Source organism: Opisthocomus hoazin, chromosome 23 (genome assembly GCF_030867145.1).
Source record: "Opisthocomus hoazin isolate bOpiHoa1 chromosome 23, bOpiHoa1.hap1, whole genome shotgun sequence".
Lineage (NCBI taxonomy): Eukaryota > Metazoa > Chordata > Aves > Opisthocomiformes > Opisthocomidae > Opisthocomus > Opisthocomus hoazin.
In genome coordinates, this window is record NC_134436.1 from 7,918,163 (window position 1) to 7,933,066 (window position 14,904).

Below are 14,904 nucleotides of genomic sequence, written 5' to 3' on the forward strand. Positions count from 1 at the left end.
TCTACCTCTCTCCAGCCACTGGCAAAACTTCTACTCTTCTCACCTGGGCTCCCTTCCTAGCCCTCACGCATGTTATTCCACTGCATTGCCTGGAGCTGGTTTGGAAGCCTTCACACATCTCTCTGGGGTCCCCTCTCTCTCCAGCCAAGGGCATTACTTTTTCAGGCTGCCTGGGACTGGTAGAGACTTGGATAGGGAAATGTGCCCAGTCCCAACCTTTGCACAGTCTGTAGCTCCCTGTCCTGCACTGCCCTGGGAGACACTGGAAGATGTCATCTGAAAAAGAATCTGAAGTGAAAAAATGTCTGGAAAATTAGCTCCTAAAATTGACATTTGCAAAAAAATATACCTTGCAGTCTCCTTAGATTGTGGCAGGCATCTCAAGTCTCTTTGTTAAAGACTAAGAATTCAGCCAAATCCTAACAGCTTTGCACAAGGCAGATGTACCCTTTAAATAAAACAGCTACATGGTAGGTACCAATTAACAAATTTGAAATCAGATTTTATATGAGTGCTTCAGGCTTTTCACAAAAAGATTATTAGAGTTTCGAAATATGAGAAAAACAGTATTTTGGTTAGCTTTATTTCCTGGAGTAGGTGAACTTCCTTTTTTTGTTTAAAAAAGGAAAAATAGAACTCAAATATATCTACCTCGAAACATGAAAAGGACATCTGACAGTTTATTCTTTTAAATGTTGCCAAGGTTATAAAGTAAACACAAAAAAAATGGGGAGCATCAGACCACCTTTGCAGTAGGTGGTACTGCCATCCCCACCTCTAATACATAGTTAGCTTTTGGGGTGTAATTTGTCTGAAAATATTCCTCCTAAGCTGAACCTTATTGTACGGTGTGTCAGCCCAGAATTTAATACATTTTAATGCAAAACAAAGTTGAATTCTTGATACAGAAATTTAAAGGTCACAGATCCATAATGCAAAGTTATGCCACATTTTATTTAGGAATTAAATTGCTAATATTACCCTGCTGGCTTTTCTGCATATGCCCCGGAGCCTTCTCTTCTCCAGGCTGAACAGCCCTAACTCCCTCAGCCTGTCCTCGTAGGAGAGGTGCTCCAGCCCTCGGATCATCTTCGTGGCCTCCTCTGGACCTGCTCCAACACATCCATGTCCTGCTTATGTTGGGGGCTCCAGAGCTGGACGCAGGACTCCAGGTGGGGTCTGACGAGAGCGGAGTAAAGGGGCAGAATCCCCTCCCTCGCCCTGCTGGCCACGCTGCTCTTGATGCAGCCCAGGATGCGGTTGGCTTTCTGGGCTGCAAGCACACATTGCTGGCTCATGTTGAGCTTTTCATCCACCAAATTCAGCATGAAGCAAACACCGGGGACCCCACGACTCCCTGGGACTACCTCAAGCTGTTAATCAGTGAAAAAACCCTCCAACGCTTGGGAGTCCCATGGCAATGGGAGCCAGGAGGGATCTTCTGGCCACGGCAGGTGGGCTCAAGCTCCAAAACCCCCTGTGTACCTAAATCAGTGGGAGCATGGAGATACAATTCCTTGCTGAAACGGGGTGCTGACGCATAGGGAGAGGCTGCAGCTCCCAGATGTCATCCCCAGAGCCTGCCCACTCCCCCATGCCTACATGAAATTGGTGGGACTGGCCATACCCACTGAGGTCTCAGCAGCTGTTTCTCCGGAGAAAAAATGGGCAGTGAGCTCACATTCAAAATAAAAAGGTGAACTGCCATACTTCATGTGCTGCTGGGGACAAAGGGGACTGTCCTCTATTTTTGTAGAAGAACAGTAAAAATTATTTACCTCAAAACCTGAAAGGGACATCTAACAGTTAATTCTGTTAAATCTTGCCAAAGTTACAACATGAACGTAAAATACGGTTTCGTAAAAGGAAGTGTCAGGCTGCCTTGGCAATAGCTGACACTGCCAACCCCACCTCTAGCCTTTGGAGGCTGAATTTGTCTGCAAATACTTATACTACATTGAATTGTATGGAGAGTCAGCCTGGGATTTAACACATTTTAGATGCAAAATTAAATTGCATCATGGTAAAGCTTGCAGACTAGAAGTCAGTTTCAAAAACAGAATCTCCAGTTTCTTGGGGAGGTAAAAGTAGTTTGTGTCCTTGGAAACAGCTGTTACCTGCTGTTCTTTCCCCGAAGTGTGAATTTTGCCATGGCAGTTGAGGTTGCAGTCATCTGTTGCTCGTTATACAGAAATGGACTTTATTATGGGAGGTGGCATTTGGGCTCATCGTGTGCCTCCCTTTTTTGCTGGTGAGGCTGTTGGTCTGCTCTGCTGAATGAGTGTAGGAGTCCCACTGGATGTACTCCACTGTAGTATTTAAGACTTTCAGGGCCATCCTGCTTCCGAGAACATCTCACTCTGTAAAAGCCAAACAGACTGTTGCTAAAAGCTGTAAAACCTCAGCATCCTCCAGAAGAATGCAACAGCATTGGGGTTTTCCTCCTAAGGTATACTTCAAAATTCCAAACGCGTCATCAGCAGACAGAAAGGTTCTCGGGCGACCCCCGCTCATGGCAAGCTGTTTGCTACAACCACAGGGTGCCAGGTGAGCCCAAGCAGAGCCCTGGCTGGACCGAGCTCGGGGGGTTGTTCTTGTGGGACGGTGCGTCGGTCACGCAGCCGTGAGTAGCGTGCTGGAAGGTTCAAACTGACCCAGCAGGTACAGCAGGATAAATATTTCTGTAAAGTCTGAATAGAATCCGGCTTGTTTGGTGTTGAAGCTGTAAGTTAAACAGAAATAATATTATTATAAACTTTAGCCATAAAGTGAATAAAATCTGACTGAAAAGCGAGCTGTGTGAACAATGTCACCGTGATAGCTTCTTCATTTCCTATGCACAGCCCCACAGAAAGTAAACCGACGCTTTCTGCAAATTTCTTTTGACCTCTTGCCCAAAATAGAAGTCTGGAAATAGGATTGATCACTATCTCCACAGTCAATCAGGGAGTCCTTATGGAAACAACAGCCCTTCTGGAGTGACTAGGTTGACTGTAGGTTTCCACCTGGGTCCTGCCAGAGGGCCCAGGTATCCTGGGTAGTACTGACTCCTCATTTTCTTTCCCACCGCCTTCCAGTATTTCCAGAATTCCTTACAGAAGCTTAGCGTTGCAAGTGGATGGGGCTTTTCTATAACGGGAGTTTGCTGGAAAGTCTGTCAAAAGTTTTTTTCTGATAAAAAATAAAATAATCCTTGTCAAGTGCTCTGAACCTGTATGAAAGGTTCATTTAGTGGTGGGAAGGATGGTGCAGAGCTCTCTGAGCTGCAGGGCAGGCAAAAGTTTCACTGCTGTCATTTTTCAAGGTTTGTATCAGTTGATTGGTTTTGCTGGTAATTCTAGACTGAAAAGTATGTCATCTCTCGTGTTTATTATTTTAGTAGGTCAGATTTTGAGGAGGATGCATTTTTTATTTTTGTGAGTGAGTGCTGTCATCGACCATTTTTTAGTTGCATTCTGATCTGGGAAGACAAAGAAAGAAATCACAGAATCCCAGCATGGCAGGGGTTGGAAGGGCCCTCTGTGGGTCACCCAGCCCAACCCCTTGCCGAAGCAGGGTCACCCAGAGCAGGCTGCACAGGACCGCATCCAGATGAGTCTGGAATATCTCTAGAGAAGGAGACTCCACAGCCTCCCTGGGCAGCCTGGGTCGAGGCTCCGTCACCCTCAGAACATCCTTGCCAGTGCTCCGTGCGGGATTGCAGGGCAGAGTCACTTTACCTCTTCGTTACCGTACAGCTGGTCTTTTCTCTGCCTTACAGCTTTGATTTCACCATAGCGCTTAGTCTTGGATTTTCAGCTCTTTTGCATGGAAAGGTGTATAGAAGTGGCTGCTTCTGAAGCTGCTGGCATACTTCTGGAGAGTTTTGTGCTGTTGAAATGATCAGGCATTAACTCCAATGAGTGAAGCTCCTTATCTACAGCAGCTCTTTCTCAGCAATTACAATTTAGATGGCTTGGATGCTATAAAGGTGCCAGGTCCTCTACAAACTATGGCCAGCCTTTTTCTCCAATATTTACTCTTTTTTGCCTGGAGTGTCTAATCATCTGTTAAAATTTAACCCGTGTTTTAATATATGTGACTAAATATCTTTTAGATGGTAAAAACTCACTAATAAAGCCTCACAACTACAAGTATAGGTCAGTTTGCAATCTGTGAACTGAAAGTCAAAGCCTTTGTGTATGATAGTAACTCACCCTCCCTTCCCACCACAAACATTTACTTATTTATTCGTTTATTTTTGTGCAAATATGCATCACGGCATGACCTTTACCAGCAAAGGGATCTTTGGGAGCATTTATTTCTGCCAGCATTCGAAAGAGATGCTGAGCTATAAACATTTCTGCTTGGGAAATAGCTGAGCCCCGAAATTAAATGCGTATGTCAGAATATCCTTCCTTGACTTGCTGTGACACTGAACATAAACTCTTCAAGTGAGTGTTAGCACACAGTACTAAACTTCTGGAAAGCAAAATCTGCTTGTAAGTATTTCTATATGTTTTTATGTTATTTTTGGCTGATTGCTGGCATACGTCTGTTCTTTCTGATCACAGAATGGACAAGAGGTGATGGGCCACATGCTGTAGGGCCCGCTATCTGACAGTTGTTCAGCAGACATAAACCAGCATACTCAAGTTTCCCACATGAAACACATCTCCAAGCCTCCACTTTTTTTTTTTCTTTTATTAAGTGATGACTTGTGCAAAGAGCAAGACCCACATTATTTCTATCTGAGGCCAAGCTGTCCTGTTGCCATGTCATCTGTCAACTTTTATCCCGATAAGATTGCCTGTTTTTCTGAGCAGAGTAGCCCAGGTGTTAATCTGATACCTTGTCATTTGTTTTATATCGCCTGGAATTGGATTTTGAACCTATTACTCATGTTGTGTCTGTACTGGGATCGTTTCTGGAATAATGTGCTATTCGGTATGAGTAATAGTGTTGGAATTTGGCATCTCTTTGGAGCAAGAGCATATCTTTTACTTTCTTGTTGTAGACAGTAAAACAAAGAATAACGTTTCCTGTCATAAACCTAAACAAACAGGATTATTTATCATAATCTACAGAGGGCATCATAGGAGATGCCTGAAGGACGGAGACCCAAGGTTTTAATGTGCTTAAGGGCTTTTATATAAAAGTTTTCAATAATTCAATGCCATTTATTTTTATGCATCTCTAATAGCATTTTATCACTCCAAAGTTTTCTATTCACTGGGTTTTTCACAAATATGAAATATTCAAAAGATTAATTTTGCATTTCACTGGAATGTCATTTGACTTTGTCGATTGAAGTTTTCCAAAGCTGATCTATAAGCAAACATCTTGAGACTGCATAGGCAGAGCAAATATTTAGAAAATAATGCTGTGTATTGCAGTAGCTATGAATTGAGAATTGATACCGATTTCATTTTGAGTGGTGGTGTTAAATTGAAGTGTCTGGGAGTCCCTGAGAGCACATACTAAAATTTGTATCAGATACATGCAGTCACACAGTTTTGTGCGTTACCCCAGTGCTGAGTTTAAGAGTAAAGGTCCTGGTACACTAGATAAAAGTGGTCCATATTTTGGTGTGTGGTACTCGTTTCGTTGGTAGTAACGTTAACTGGTGCTTGCCAGATCAGCATCCAGTCCCAAGCATGGGCCGTAACTTCATGGACATAAATCCGATGTCAGAAACCCCCACTTATTGTATCCCTGAGACCCTTATAAGCAAGAATGACATGAGGTGTAAGAGCTGGTAACTCCATTGATTTACATACTGATATAATTGTGGCTTTGATGAGTGAAGGAGAGCTATTTGTAAGTACAGTAGGTTTACTTTTTGAACTTCTCCATGCTCTCCTTGCTGAATGAATGTCTCTCTAAGTAACCACTAAGAGGCATGTGTTCTTCCTATCTTCCTCCTTCCAGTGTGATGATGTATGTTTGGAATAAAACACTAATAATTTTCTTACTGCCACTGGTTGTGTCCTTCCAGAAATCTGAGCAACAACAAAATCAAGGAGATCCGAGAAGGCACATTTGATGGAGCTTCAGGAGTGCAGGAACTGATTCTGACAGAGAATCAACTGGAATCAGTGCATGGACGAATGTTTAGAGGCCTCACGGGGCTAAAGACATTGTAAGTACAAAGACCTGTCTGTCTTTGCTCCTCGGTGAGTTGAGTGGGAGTGCTCAAGTTCAGCAATGCCTGTTAAAATACCTGTGACTAGACAACAGGCTCTAAGGCAGAGTCTTGTATCACTGTCATAAAGTCCTCAGTATGTTTCTAGTCCTGGCTAGGTTTGAGATTTATCTGCTATTTCTGTGAAAAAACAGATTTTCAAGAATTTCAGGAGTAAAATGGTGGTGAACCTGTCATGGGTCAAATTTGGGCACTTTTAATCATTTAATACTTTTACTATTTTTGTTGCTTCCTGTGGAAACAACGCCTGTAGGAACACATTTGCTATCTATTAGTCCATCCTCCCACTCCACCTCCACCCAAATTGCAATTGTTGGTCTACTTAAACCAAACCTCAGAGTAGGCTAGGAGCCTGAAAGATTTTTAGGATCCTACAAACTATATGAAATCAGTATGTAGGGAGAGAACAACAACTCGAGTTACTGCTGCCACCGAAACAGGCATAGCTAAGCCACTTTATGGCAGACGTAACCAAACTGTTACAGGTCCTGCTGACAGAAGATAGCTGACCACCCACTCTGCACCGGGTGTAGTAGCCCACGAGCACAAGCATGGCCTTGGAGTAGCCACAAAGTGCTCTTTCTCGCCCTCACCGAGTACCATAATAGTTGCGTGTGGGTATACTATTGATGTGGTTGGGGAGAATTGCGAAGGAGACATAGAGCCCAAATGCATGAGAAGTCAATTTGCTATTACTTTTGTGCTTAGACAACCTTTGTAATTTATTTCTGAGAACTAACACTTACACATAAACTCATAGCACCCAACGCTAATTTATTTTCATGTTAAAAGTTGTATTGGAAGAAAGATCACAGACAAGATGCCAAGATGGTGTCTGACCCAGCCCATCCACCATCCTGAGAGGCAGTCAGGGACGAGGCTTCTGGTGACAGCGAAGACTCGTGCCAGACAACACGTATGGTCTCTGTGTGAAAAACAACTCTCATGGTCCTCCCTGCTGTAGAAAGAAAGCACTTGACTAGGTGGATGCTGTCAGTAAATAGACTCTAGGAATCAAAATGCAATTTAAAATCTGCGACTTGTTCATTAGCAGCAAATACTTCTTACATTGCACAGTATCATGCCACAGTTCCTTCAGTCCTTACTCAAGTCTAAAACGAAAACCAAGTTTCACTTCAAGGACTTTGGCCTGTAATAACAAATCAGGAACTTTCCTTTCGCTGTTCCTTTAACATTTTTTTTCTGTAGTTACAGCCATCTGTTCTTTAATTTAATGTATGCACTTTACTAAGGGATTTGAAAATACTGTCCATACATACTAAATTATTTTTTATACTATAAAACAACCTGTGGCAGTGCTTCTAAACAAAATTCAGCATTTTTTAATAAAAAGATGGTTAACATTCAAGCTATCCTGCTGACCTGACCTGTATTTCCCCCTAGTTGATAAAGCAGTCTAAATATACACAGCATGATATGAATATCTGCAAGTATAAGTTTTCCTTCAGGAAGAGCACAGAGTGCATGGTGAACCATGATACGAAACCAAATGTTTTGGCTTGAGGGACATACATTTCTATCCGTTAACTGACTTTCTTTGAACATTAAAATTGTGATCTTTTATGAAGAGGCCACACTGGACAGGGTAATGGTCCAGTTTTTAAAAGACTCTGTGTTTCCTGAAATGTAATAAATCTCTGTGCAAGATATATCGGCGTCCAAATTCGGTCATCCCATCTTGCAGTACTACTGCTTGATGCTTTACGTAGGGAATTGAGGAAATGTTTCCTACCGCTACTAAGCCACTAAGGGCCTTTCTTCCTTTATTTACTACCCTATTTATTTTAGAGCTTGTGGTCTTGACCTGGCTTCCAGGCAGCTTAGCACTCCAGGCGTAAGGTGCGTGGCTCTGTGCCCTGTGACTCTCTGCCGCCGCAGCTTCACCCCAGTTGCGATACCAGAGCTGTGGAGACCGTAGTGCCTGTGGTGGTAACTCTGCGTAGAGAACAGCATATGCGAAAGCCATGTAATGTTCAGGTCTTCAATGCTGAGTGTTTGTGATTACACTGGGAATTTCCTCCCAGCCGTACCTAATCTCTCTTTGGTGTTTTTCAAGTGTCTGTTGATGTAGCATCCAAATGCCCGACTGGCGGATACCAAGCTGAGATTTAAATCCAGACTTCTCAGGGAGTCTGAATTTTCATTGTTCACTGCATGAACTTGGTACCAAGGAATTAACCCTTCTCAATCTGGACCATCAATTCACTGAACAGCAGCAGGAGCTGCGTCTATTTTGTAGATTTTTAGTGGTGTGCTTTAATTACTGAATAATTTTTCACCGAAGTACGAATATCTCAACTGTGTAGCGATGTTTACAGACCCAGGTGTTGATTGGTGTGCAGTAGAACAAATACACATGAGCCTTTTTTGCTATGGAGTGAAACAAGATACTACAGTCTTTCAGATTAATTGGGCTTTATCGTCGAGTTCATTGTTACCATAACAACTCAGTGAGATGTGTCTTCCAAAACACAGCACTGACTCATCTGGTACAAGCACTGAGCAAAGACCATTTTATAGGATGGTTACTGCTTTCTATCTTGTCAATTAATGATTATAATGACATTTCAGAGCTTGTGTTAGGTCTGGAAATCTTTCTTAAGCTGTTCTTTGACGTCTGCTGAGGATGCTGTTTCCTTCTATACTTCTGCAGCGTGGATTACAAAAAACATCCCCAATGGGAGTAGAAGTAGTGCAGCGAGATAGTTAGGCACACATTTCTGGCAGTCTTTCTCAATTGAGCTCTGAAATACATCTTCACTTACTCTCAGATATTTACTAAATGAAGACTTTAGTTTTTATTTATGTTTGCCACTAGTCATAATTTTAATTGCATGCTGCTTTCAGATGTGCAGCTCCCATCAGCCTCTGCTGTTACGTGGAAGAAATGCATTTTAAATTCATGAGACAATGTTTACATGGGTCTAGCCGTCCTATAACTGTGTTGTACTCCAGCAATCCTTAAAAATAGAGTACAGTGCTTGCCGAAGCACCTGTTGATGCCCTAGATAAAGGACCTCCTATCCTGGCATTATCCCCCCTCCCAGTAGTTCCTAATTCCCTGTTTTAATCCTTGCAGGATGCTGAGGAGCAACTCTATCAGCTGTATAAACAACGACACCTTTGCTGGACTGAGCTCGGTGAGGCTTCTTTCCCTGTATGACAATCACATCAGCACTGTCACACCTGGAGCCTTCAGCACATTAGTCTCTCTGTCTACAATGTAAGTTATCTTCTTACAGTGCGAACGTGTCATGATGCTGTTATTCCATGCTTTCCTTTCAAGAAGGTGATGTTTGGGGTTCATAATTAAACTACTTATTTTTCGTGTATGGAAAACCTCATTTAGGGAAAGAAAATCCGATCCTACTGAAACTGCGGATTTAGAGGATTGAGGGTGTGATTTAGAAAAACATTTGAATTGCTTCAGCTGGAGTGGCTAAAAACGCTTGGAGGCTGCCAGCCTCAGGCAGGATGACTGCGTATTTTGCCGTGTCACAGCCTAGTGCAGTGCACAGTAGAGGTTCACATAAAGCAGTCTCTGCAGCTTCAGAAGTGCATAGTTTATCATACACTTGAACTCCCTGAAGCTGCTTTAGTTTCAGCAGAGTCTAATTTTGTAAGAATAGCTTTCTTGGATTTCAGTTAAATTAGTTAAATATTAGAAGAAACCTACTAGATAGTGCTTGGATTTTCAGAAGGGCCTAACAGGACAAAATACTCAGGTCCTACTGAATGTGCATTTGAATTTCTCAGTCCTTCTGTGAAGTATTTCCCTTGCTTCCTACATACGTTTACAAGCTTCTTGTAGTGTGTTCATTTGAATAAAGTACAGACTGATAAATATGGAGAGAAGGTCTGCTCTTTGTTTCCAGCTGTGAATGGGGACCCTGATGTTGCTGTTAATGGAAGTCATCTGCTTAATTCCCTTCGCACTGCGGTGAAAATACATCCTAATTGTCCAGTCAAAACAAACTATTGGTGCTGTTGCATTTCAGGCTTTGAAAGCATTCACCATCATGTTTGGGGGAAGCAAGAAAGTGTTGAATCTCAGCTGTTTTGTTGCTCACACTTTTATTTTGCTGTTACAACTTCTCACCAGCAAATCAGTTATCACCCTGGGAATTAGCTCCATGCAGGATGAAGAACCCAGACTTTTCTTCCATTCACTTTGTCGTCCCAAAAGCCTCCTTGAAATCGGTGGTCAAAGAGGGAAACACAACCAGATTATTTTTATTGGCAGTTTTTGAGTCATAGAGGTCACAGCGAGTGGTACTTGCTGAAAGCTTCCTCTGGCTGCGCTGCGAGCAATGCCTGCCTGCTTCTTGCGCAATGCTCTCCATGCTGCCTTCTGTGGATCCCTTGATAGCTGCGGCACTCTGAATCGGTCCATAAAGTCCCGACCTTGTCTGCATAGAAGCGTCTTTGTCATGTTTTGTGTGAAGATAGCCCATTTTCTTCTTTTTTTCAGCTGTGGATAAAGATGATTACAATTTCTAGCAACAGCAATTACAGCTGCTGCTAATGAGAATGCTTTGCTTTGGCACTGACTTATACTCATGTTGGTCCTGGAAGGTTCCTAGCTGTGTCTTGATGAAAAAGTTTGTTCTTTGACGCATTTTCACTCTGTGCTTGTTTCATAGACAGAAGGTGGTGTGCTTTTGACTTCTTTAGACATTGGTTTAAGGCCATAGTGGTATTTCACCTATAAATGCAAAATTCAGATGTGTTCATTTCCTAACAGCACTCCACTGTAGGTGGATGTATTGGATGACAACACTACTGGAGATAGATTCTATGACTGCTTTTCCTGTCCAACCCACACTTTGTGAGTTAATCGAGTATTGTAATGACTTAATTTTGCATCTATTAATGTGAGCCAGATATTCATACAAAGTTGAACATTTCCATTTTTGTCTTGGCATATTTACAGCACTGAAAATGTTGCTCCTTTTGTCATTGCTCTTTGTGAGTCAGCTTCATTGATATTATCAAAACACGGACAGCTCTGAAAATGATGTCCTGACTAATGGTTTTCAATAGAAGAAGAACATTTATTTTTGAAGGTATTGGTAAAAAAGCAGCAAATTTTATTTGTTACTAGTCAAACTAGGTACTGTAGCATCCTAATTTAAATTGTGCTTGCCCTGCTCATTACAGAGAGTTCAGTCATGTCTTTCAGTCCTTACACAGTCACGTGGGCATATTTACAAGCAGAACGGGTCTTCCATGAATTGTTAGTATAATAGCTGCGTGGATTTAATGCCAGAATGTTAACTGATTCATCAGAATGACATGCAACTACTCTAGTATAAACTTAACCTGAGTTACGGGATATATTTTCAACCTACTTTCAAAAACATCCAGATGCATTTCAGCAGGTTTTTCTAACAGGTCACTCGAATCTGTTTAAATAGTTAACAGTCTGTGGCTACTTTGCAATTTTTAAGAAACACTTGCAGTAGGATATGCATATTTCATTCCTCCAGACTGCTGTTCCCCCTTGACTTTAAAAAGATGTCTGCGTCCTTGAGTAAACACTTCTGCATTTAATGTTAGTATGACATCTTTGCTAAAAGCTTGATTGCTTTGTTTCTGAGTGGTTAAATCGCTTTCTTACTTGTGGGAACTCTTGATTACTAATCATGAATTTTTATAACAGTTTGTCTGCCCAACATTCTGTTTGCGATTCGAGAACTCCACTGGAATAGCCAGATTCCAAAATAAAGCTTTTGCAAATAATTGGCCTTTCCAGACTTTCAATTGCATTTCAAGTGAAGTAGGGAATCTCATCTCACATGATATTTCATAGAGAACCTTGATTTTACATTTTTTTTCCAAAAGTTGCCTCATGTTCTTGCCATGGAAAGAACATGTGCGTAGGCACATGTATGAACTTCATACTTCATTAAAGCAAAAAATCACTGCTCTGCAGTTGGACAAAGGATGAAACTTAGGTGTTGCTAATGTGCCTCTCTGCATGTCAAAATGTCCTTTATGTTCAGAGCTGCTGGTTTTCCAGAGGCCTGATTATATACACCTGCTGTTTGTTTCCAATTGCGGATTATTTCATTCTAAGGATTTGTGTCACGGAAAATGTTCTGTCAATATGATCTCACTCTCCTCCATCAGTGGAAGAAATGGCCTTTGAAGCATTGGTTCACTTAGCGTTGGCGGTTTAAACACTCTGTTCACGCCAAAGTATGTCAGTATGGAAAATATACAAGGCATCCTGCATGTGGTCCCATTATGGATTAAAGAAAATGGAAAACAATTCAGAAGGAAAGTAGCCAGCGTTAGAGTAATGCTTTCAGTGCTCTTCTGCACATTCTATCTGGAAGCTCCTATGTAACCTGTTCATTTTCTCACCTTTATGCAACAAGTAAGCCTTGCCTTGGAATCCTAGCAACTAGGTTGAGTAGTTTTTATTACTGAACATTGTGCTGAGTTTTCTCCTCCCCCAGTTCTTCCCCTACACAACGTACAATTCTCTGTGCTAGACCCACATGTGATCACACACCCAGAGCTCCAGGCTAGTGCAGTGATTGAAGCAGGCTTTTTCACAATGCAGAGGGCAGCTGTAAATCATACTGTGGGTATATGAGGTTGGCCTAGAACCTATAGAATTTAGGAATTGGTTTGGGTTTGTTTTCTTGCTGCCACGTCTCCACTGTGCCATATGTTTTTGTCTTCAGCACAGTTGTTTTCTGAAGGAAATGCTTGGCTGAAAACCTAATGCGATTTTGACTACGTGTTTAGGTTTGTGGAAGTATGTTGCAAGTGAAGACTTACAAGGTCTTCCGCTACTACACCTGCGTTTGCAGTTCTTGTTTCTTTAGAGTCTTAAAAATTTTATCTTTAAGATATGCTATGCTTTAGAGAAATGTCATTATCATCTTTTTTTCTGTTCTACCAAAATAATAACTCTCAGACATATTTACCCATGATGTGAGAATTCCATCAGTGTTAGTTTAGGTGCTTCATTTTCCATACGCGGGGCTCTGGCAGCTCATTTTTCTTTGATGAGGAAACCTCGGACTGAGGCTATTGATTCTCCTCGTCTTTGTACATAAGACAGTCAGCCTGCTTTTTTTACCAGGGATATCCGCCTCTTTCCTTCATCTGAAGCCGAGTCATAAAAAAGCTTACACACAAATTATGGATAGGTGTTTCAGTACAGGACTCCAGTAAAAAGTTTTTTTCCAAGGTTCTCAGCACTAATTCCAGTTAGCCTAGGAAGACAGTTGCTTAAAATAACTGTCACCTTACACTCCTTTCATTCAAAGGATCACAGCCTATTAAGAAATAGAAGTGAATAATATCTTTTCTATACTATCTACGTTACAGATGCTCCAGTGACCAATTGCTATACATCTGTGTTTTCAGGGCTTGACAGCAGGATGGATAGGGCTTTCCTGCTTTAATCGCTGCTACGTTAAGAATCCACCCCTCTCACAGAGGCTGTCAAATGGTTGCTTTGGGTGCTGCACACCAGAGTGCCGCAGCTAGGCTGCAGCTGTGTTCCAAAGATATTATGGGAGCCGTAGCAAGGTTTGATGCAAACCTCACGAAGTCCACAAGGCAGTGGAGCAGCTTTCACTACAGATATGCTGACCTTAGAAAGCCTCATAAGAAGTGGCTCAAGCTGACAGCGCTGCCTCATATATGTATATCTGTACATACAGAGTGCTATCCTTACTATTTCAGTAGGAAACCCAAGTGCAGGTTGCCAGTGACTCCCACCTGGCACTGGTTGGTATGGGCAGTAGCGCAGACGGGTGGAAAGCACGAGCGTACCGGGCCAAGGGGCAGCGTGCTGAGGCAGCTTGGCTGTGCACACAGGCAGTGGTACGTGTAGGGCTGTGCTAGGGACCAGCAGTGCTAAACTTTTCCATGGCGTTACCCAACGTGGTGACGTTGAAGATCACGCGTGCGTGGGTGCAGTGTGTGAGATGAGTTTAGACATGGGTGTAATCTGTACCTGGGGTTGAAATCCACTATAAATACAGCCCTGGTAGTGATGTAAGTATGTCTAATAACTGTAGCAGTAAGTACTTTGCTTTGTAAACATATGTATATGCGCATATATATATATTTTAATTACAACCATAGTCCTAGTATAAAACCTGCACAGAACTTCCCTGATCTGTAGAACAGAGGAGGATCTCATGGACATAGATGACAGGAAGGAGCTTGGACTTGGAACCCATCATCTTTCTGTAGTTATTTCAGTATTTCTGTGTGTTCATGTTTGATGCAATTATGTCTTGTTCCATTTCAGTAATTTGCTGGCTAACTCCTTTAATTGTAACTGCCACTTGGCCTGGCTGGGAAAATGGTTGAGGAAGAAGAGAATTGTCAGTGGAAATCCACGCTGCTTGAAACCCTTTTTCCTGAAGGATATTCCGATCCAAGATGTAGATGTCCAGGACTTCACCTGCGATGGTAAGAAAATCCAACGCGATTTGACATTGATGCTGATGTTGGTCCCTCTGCGAGGACTTCGCTTCCTACCAACCAGTACTGCCCAGTGAATGTTTCAGTTTAGCGGTGAGGAAGACAGCCATCTAGAGCTGAAGATCGTTGCTCCCTGTCAGGAGTTTATTTTTATTCTTGATTTCCAGTTGCTGAATTTCTACTATCTGTAGACAAATTTCTATTATCTATAGATGAAGCTAAATATAAGAATGAATTTATTA

General features: G+C 42.1%; 1 protein-coding gene across 2 annotated transcripts in view; it reads left to right on the forward strand.

The window, feature by feature from the left end:
* Positions 1 to 14,904, forward strand: part of SLIT3 (slit guidance ligand 3) — a 525,043-nt gene that overhangs the window by 406,734 nt on the left and 103,405 nt on the right. For both annotated transcript variants that reach the window (XM_075442199.1, XM_075442200.1), the window contains exons 18-20: positions 5,978 to 6,121; positions 9,285 to 9,428; positions 14,487 to 14,650. In XM_075442199.1, coding sequence (XP_075298314.1) covers positions 5,978 to 6,121; positions 9,285 to 9,428; positions 14,487 to 14,650 — 452 coding nt within the window. The remainder of the gene's footprint in view (positions 1 to 5,977; positions 6,122 to 9,284; positions 9,429 to 14,486; positions 14,651 to 14,904) is intronic.